General features: G+C 17.9%; 2 protein-coding genes across 2 annotated transcripts in view; both read left to right on the plus strand. All coding sequences in view use genetic code 6, as the record gives it.

Moving 5' to 3' along the window:
- The window catches only part of TTHERM_001302841 (hypothetical protein), a gene marked incomplete at both ends in the record, with an annotated part of 983 nt that extends 938 nt beyond the window's left edge, over positions 1-45 (plus strand). The window contains one exon of the mRNA XM_012796409.1: positions 1-45. This exon is cut by the window's left edge and continues 118 nt beyond it. Coding sequence (XP_012651863.1) covers positions 1-45 — 45 coding nt within the window.
- A 4,626-nt stretch (positions 46-4,671) lies between these two features.
- Positions 4,672-6,030, plus strand: TTHERM_01302860 (hypothetical protein; the record flags this gene model as incomplete). Its single annotated transcript, XM_001011624.3, has 5 exons — positions 4,672-4,991; positions 5,381-5,470; positions 5,594-5,686; positions 5,795-5,866; positions 5,964-6,030. 5 exons carry the CDS (start codon positions 4,672-4,674, stop codon positions 6,028-6,030), a joined length of 642 nt encoding a protein of 213 aa, XP_001011624.3.
- Between the last annotated feature and the right edge of the window lie 1,642 nt (positions 6,031-7,672).

The following is a 7,672-nucleotide window of genomic DNA, read 5'->3' on the forward strand; positions in this document are numbered from 1 at the left end:
TATTAATTTTTTTAAATAAAAAAGTTATAAATTAATAATAATTGAAATTAATATTTAACACTAGGTATCTATCTATCCTATCTATCAATTTTTTAAATCAAAAATTTCATCTTTTATTGAATCAACATATATAATTAAAATATAAATTAAAAATAATAAAAAGTGATAATAAAATTGGAGAGTAGGGATTTGCAGCTTTAGGATCATTTTTAGAAGGACTGAACAATCTTTCTGAATTGGCTCTAGCATTTAAGTAAGAGCAATTCATTATTTTGTTTTTAAATAAGCTAAGTCTAAAAAATTTGATAATATTTTCATTTAATTTTTCTTATTGAATTTTTAATTTAAATTTATTAGAAGTTTTAACTATGAAAAATTTAATATATTATATTAAAAAAAAATCATTCATTTATTTAATATTTAGCTTAATTTCTAATTAAAATAAATAACTTTTTTAATTTATTATTCTCAGCAATTTCAAAATAAAAATGATATTCCAATATAATTAATTAATTAAAATATTTCATTTTTATTTTCTTCTTATTAATATAATAAATTTGATTATTAGCTTTAATTATTTTGTTTAGTTACATTATTTATTAATAATGTTTTCTTTAAAATATGTTATTATATTGTCTTTTAAAAACTTTTATAGCAATAATAATCTTGAAAATAAAGAAGTTAAAGATCTATATCTTTCTTTGGCTAAATGCAAAAAAATTTCAAAATTAACACTTATTTCAGGGTATAAATTATCTTTTCCTAATAATTCTTTATTTATTTAATTTTCTGTATTTAAAATTTATAATACTTATTGAATAAATCAAAGCAATTTTTAAGTTAACTCTTTTTCACTAAAAAAAGATAAAATCATAAGCATAAAAATAGCATACTACATTTAGGATATGCATTAATGCAATTAACTAACCTCTCTACTCTAAGTATAAAAGACCATGAGTAAAAATAGCTTATTTATTTTACAATTTTAAAAAATTAATTTTTCTTTAAATGTAATGATAAATTTGATCTATCTTCTTTCTTATTTTAAATTAACATTTAATTAATATAAGGATAATATGCTAAGGATTTTTAAGTTATTTGAAGAGTTGCCAAAGAGTTTCTTTTCTTAAGTTAAAAACCACGTAAAATAATTCTAGATTCTTATTTATACTATTTATAATATGTTGTTTTATTTTTTAAATTTAAAGGAATGATGTCTTAAATATAATTTGGAAAATGAAGAGACTTGTAAAATTTGTTAAATTATGATTATGAATCTTTAATTCTAATTCATATTAGAAATTTATATTTATGATTTTAGATTTTATTTTTCATAGAAATTTTTGTATTAAAATAAAAAATTTATAATATAAAAATAGAGTAAAAATATAATTCATTATTTCAATTTTTAGTTAATTTCATAAATTTATTTATAAATATAATTTATTTTTATTTCTCATACATTAAGCAGCTCTGATTTCATTTAAATTTGGTCTAAGAAAATTTAGCTTTTCAAATATTTTTAAATAGGTCTTAATAATAAAGTTGGTCTTATTTGTAAAAAAATTTTTTCTCTTCTAAAAATACTAAATTTATCAATTTAAAAACCATAAAATGAATTAAAAAGTTCTATTTACCCTCATTTTTAAGCTAAACTTTTATAAGATTAAAGTTAAAATAAAATAAAAAATCTGACATATTTAAAGCATTTATTGATCATTTTAATATAAATAATATCCTGAATTGCATAACTGAGGATTTTAAATACTATATATATTTCAATGAAGGGGGTAAATTAATAAGTAAATTTTTTAAATTAGATAGAAAAAATTTTTTAAAATTTAGTAATTGAATAATAAATTAAGACTATTATTTTTATTGTTCCTGTATTAAATCTTGTTGAATAAATTCTTTTACATAATCACAATTCTTACATTTAAAATTATATAATAATTATTTATCAATATTAATAGCTATGAACTCAAGTTTTTAATTATATATACATTATTTATTTAATATATCTAATTAATAATTTTACAACGAATTTTTTAATTAAATAATAAAAAGACACTTTTATCAAGCAATTTATGAAAAATTTTATAAAATTTATAGTATAAAATTTTACTTTAGAAAAAGAAAGATTAATATCACAATAATCCATAGATTTATTTTTAATTTTAGGAATCAATGCATTTATTGTAAAAATTTATATAGTATTTTCAAAAAATTAATTTTTACTTACTGAAATATAAAATTTCTAATTAAATTATTAAGAGACACTTTTATCAATCTATATAAAGAGACACTATTATCAAACTATTTAAAGAGACACTTTTATCAAGCTATTTTTGAAAATGATTGAATGATTTATAGAAACTTTTAAAATAATGCTTATTTTTTTTAATACTAATTTCTATCAATTTTTCACTATTAAAACAATTCAATTTTGTATTTTTTAAATAATTTATTCAATTAAAAAACATTAATAATATAAAATTTTACCTTAGAAAAAGAAAGATTAATATCTCAATGAAATATTTAAAATACAATCGATTAAACAGAGTAACAAATTTCTCAATACTTAAAAATAAATGTTTTAATAAAAAAAAGTTTCTCAAATCTTATTTGCCATTGCACAAGAATGTAGAGATATTTTTAAAGTAAACATAATTTAAAAATTATTACATTTAATTTTCTAATTATCTATAGAGGTTTAAAATAATTTTATTCTCAAATCAATTATAAATTTTTTTAATTATCAGTAGATATATTTTTTAAATTTATGGAAAATAAAAATATAAAATTAAGACTGTTACTTTTTTATCTATTTACCTATTTTCTATTTGGTATATAACCAATAAATAGCAGTTAAAAAAACGAATTAGAAGAAAAGAAATTATCAGACTTAGATTCTGCTTTAGAAAAATGTACCAATCTTACAAATTTGAAGCTAAAGATTAGGTAAATTTTTTTATTACTGCCTCTTTTACACTAAAAATACTTTGTAATTCAATAAAAAAATTATCTTAAAAATATAATTCTAAAAATTAGCTTATTCTCATTTATTACTTCTCACTTAAATAATGTTAATACTAACTAAATATAAGTTTGAAGGATTTTAGTTATATAGAAACACCTCAAATGATATCATTTTTAGCAAAATTGAAGGATAAGTGCTTAAATTTATATTCAGAATATTAATACTTAGAAGATGTTCCACATTTTATCATTTTTTGTAAGTAAGATAAGTTGATTTTTTTATTTATTTTTGAATTTTAGATAATAAATATTTTTTAATAGTAGATTTAAAATTTTTATATCTTATTTTAAATAGCTTCAAACAATTTGACAGCTAAATTATTACTAAGGAAAAGGAATATACTTCAATCTATGACTTAGCTAGCATCTTAACATACAATGTTTCTAAGTAAAATAATTTTAAATTTATAGTTAATAAAAAAATTGTTTATTAAAAATGAGTTTACTTGAAAATTAATATATTAATATAAATATCTTATATTTTTTTGGGTTTTCACTCTTTAATTATGAGTAATTTTATTTTAAATAAAAATAAAGGTATTCAACTATGTGCTTTGATGATTATATTTGTCAATTACAGAAACTAGCCAATTTATAGATCCTGTCAATTAACTTAAGTTTGTAAATTAAAATTATTTTTTTTCTATTTTTGGGTATTCTACTATTTAATTTATGACTATCTAACCGTCTGCAATGTTAAAAATTAAAACTAAAAACTTTTATTTCCTTTCAATCAAAAATTTAAAAACTTATTTAAATATTAAAAACAGTTATCATTATAGAAGAGATGATAAAAAAAGTTTTACAAATTCTTAATTTTTGAGCTTATGTAGTTTGTTATCAAAATATGAAAACCTCTTATCTTTTACTCTTCATTTAAGGTAATTTAAAAATAAAATATTAAATTCATTTATATTATTAGTATAAATCGTTTTGTATAGCCAAATAAATAAAAATTAATAGTATTTTTAATAATTTTATTCACCAATTTTAAATACAATTATTCTAAAAATAAAGAAAAAATTAAGTTCAAGATCAGGAATTATAAAATTTATGTATAAATTTGTTTAATTGCAAAAGCATTTAAATCTTAAGACTCTATTTAAGGTAAATTAATAAATAAAACATATTTGCTTGAGAGAGCAGACTTTTGATTAAAATTTTTATAAATGGATTTTATTAATAATTTTTATAGATATTTGATACTTGATTTATATCACTTTTTTAAAATTACAAACAGTTTAAAAAAATAACTTGTATCATTACTTCCAATTTATTTTTTTAAAATATTTTATTTTCTAAAATTATAAAAAAAAAATTATTAGATAGATATTCTTTCAATAATCTATATTTTATTTTATTATTTTTAATATATCCATCCTAACTTTATTTTAATACCTAACCAATTTATCTAATTGCCTTTCATCATTTCTATACTTTTTCTTTTTTCCAAGCTAATTAGTATACTTTTCTTAATCAAATTCTAGGAGAAATATGGCATAAATAATTTACCATAGATGGAATAGAATTATATATTTCGTAAATTTTTGGTGAAATAGAAGTTTTTTAAAAATCTCTCATCATTTTTAACAATTAAAATTTTTTCTCTAATTCCATCACAATTAAAAACTAATGATAGAAAAAAACAATGAATATTTTTTTAATCTATTATAAAACTGCTTCAATTAATTTTAGCAAACAGATATTTTATATTTTTTAAACAAAGAAGCAATAAATTAATTGAAATTAATTTTTAACAATAGGTATCTCTCCTATCTATCAATTTTATAAATTTAACATTTCATCTTTTGTTATATAAGCATTCAATATAATAAGTAATATAAATTAAAAATAATAAAAAGTGATAATAAAATTGGAGAGTAGGGATTTGCAGCTTTAGGATCATTTTTAGAAGGACTGAACAATCTTTCTGAATTAGCACTAGCATTTAAGTAAGAGAAATTAATTATTTGTCTTTAAATAAGTTAAATCTAAAAAAATTGATAATATTTTCATTTAACTTTTCTTATTTAATTTTAATTTAGATTTATTAGAAGTTTTAAGTATTAAAAATTGTTATATTTAATAAAAATTGATTCATCAATTTATTTAATATTTAGCTTAATTCCTAATTAAAATAAATAACTTTTTTAATTTATTATTCTCTGCATTTTCAAAAAAAGATATTCCAATATAATTAATTAAAATATTTCATTTTTATTTTCTTCTTATTAATATAATAAATTTGGTTATTAGCTTTAATTATTTTGTTTGGATACATTATTTATTAATAAATGTTTTTTTTAGATATTTTATTATATTTTTTTAAAAACTTCTATAGCAATAATAATCTTGAAAATAATGAAGTTAAAGATCTTTATATTTCTTTGGCTAAATGCAAAAAGATCTCAAAACTAACACTTATTTCAGGGTATAAATTATCTTTTCCTAATAGCTCTTTATTAATTTATTTAATTTTCTGTAGTTTAAATTTTTAATACTTGTTGAATATGTTAAAGGAATTTTTAAGTTAATTCTTTTTCACTAAAAAAAGAAATAATCATATGCATAAAAATAGCATAATACATTTAGGATAGGCCTTAATGCAATTAAATAACCTCTCAACTCTGAGTATAAAAGATCATGAGTAAAAAAAATTTATTTATTTTATTAATTAAAAAATTAATTTTCTTTAAATGATAATAATAAATTTGATTTTCTTTCTTATTTTAAATTAAAATTTAATTTTAATAAGTTTAACATGCTAAGGATTTCTAGGTTATTTGAAGAGCTGCCAAAGAGTTTCTTTTCTTAAATTAGATAGTATGTAAAAAAATTCAAGATTCTTATTTATATTATTTATAATAATTTTGAATACTCAATAGTGATGTTCTCATATTTTTTTAAATTTAAACGTAATATAGGTATGATGTCATAAACATAATTTTGAAAATGAAGAGACTTGTAAAATTTGCTAAATACGGATTATGAATCTTTAATTCTAATTCTTATTTACAATATATACTTATTCAATTATGATTTTAGATTTAATTTTTCATAGAAATCTTTGTATTAAAAAAATTTGTAATATAAAAAAAGAGTAAAATATAATTTATTATTTTAATTTTTAGCTAATTTCATAAAGTTATTTATTTATTTATAAATATAATATTATAATTTCTCATAAATTAACCAGCTTTGAATTTCATATAAATTTGGTTTAAGTATGTTTTACTTTTTGTTTCTATTTTTTCAATTCAACCGAATATTTTAATTAAATTTTAAGAATTTACAGTAAAAGTTTAATTATTTGTACTAAAAATTTAAATACTCTGCTTGATTTTTAAATAAAGCTATATTTGTCAGATAAATTCTTATTTAAAAAAGAAAAGAAAAAATATGTAAACTACCATTTAGTCATTTATATATTAATATTTATACGAATTCTGCTGATTACATAAATGTATCCAATCAGCAGAAATTTAAAACCAGGAAAGGCAAAATGTAAATCTAATTAATAAATATAAATATTTAAATTATTTTATAGTTTTATTAATTTTACTTAAATTACTTATTTTTTTAATTAATCTCTTAATTATAATTCTAATTCTTATAGTTTTGATTGAATTGTCAGATTGTTTCTATTAGTTATAATATATTAAATATAAATTAATCAAAGAATTTGTTTTGTAATATATTTATTAAATTCATTTTTTTTGATATTAAAATTATTATTTCGCAAATAAAGATATTTATTTTGATTAAATCATAAATCACTAAGTGAAAGGAGTAAATTAACAAAATGATCCATTTTTACTATATTTTTTGCTTTTTATCAATAAATAAATTGAGTTTTTACCAAAAATCAAGCGTCTTATTTGTGATTTTCTTGCACTACGCTATTGCTGTGGCTAAATCTTTTGCACCCTATGCACCAATATTATTTCCCCTTTAAATATATGAATAAATAATGAATTAAAAAAATAAATTTGGAGGAGAAAGGATTGTAAAAAAAGATTGCTGCCTTTGTTAGTATTTTAGTTTGTTTTTGAAGGAGTAAGTAAACAAATTGATTATTTTTTAGCTGAGTAGTAAGTATGTAAGCAAATAAGTATTTATGTATGTAATTAAGTAAGCAATCTAATAACTAAATAACAAACTAATTAACTAACTAACTAACGAAGTGACTTAATTAGCTCATCACTAAGTGAAAAGCGTAAATCAGCAAAATAAACAAATTTTTCTATAAATCTTGCTTTTTATCAATCAATAAAAGAAGTTTTTACCTTAAATCAAGCGTCAAACTTGTGATATTCTTGTACTACGCTATTCCTGTGGCTAAATCTTTTGCACCCTATGCACCAATACTATTTTTCCTTTAAATATAAGAATAAATAATGAATTAAAAAAATAAATTTGGAGGAGAAAGGATTGTAAAAAAAGATTGCTGCCTTTGTTAGTATTTTAGTTTGTTTTTGAAGGAGTAAGTAAACAAATTGATTATTTTTTAGCTGAGTAGTAAGTATGTAAGCAAATAAGTATTTATGTATGTAATTAAGTAAGCAATCTAATAACTAAATAACAAACTAATTAACTAACTAACTAACTAACGAAGTGACTTAATTAGCTCATC

The sequence above is a fragment of the Tetrahymena thermophila genome (genome assembly GCF_000189635.1).
Source record: "Tetrahymena thermophila SB210 genomic scaffold scf_8254732, whole genome shotgun sequence".
Lineage (NCBI taxonomy): Eukaryota > Ciliophora > Oligohymenophorea > Hymenostomatida > Tetrahymenidae > Tetrahymena > Tetrahymena thermophila.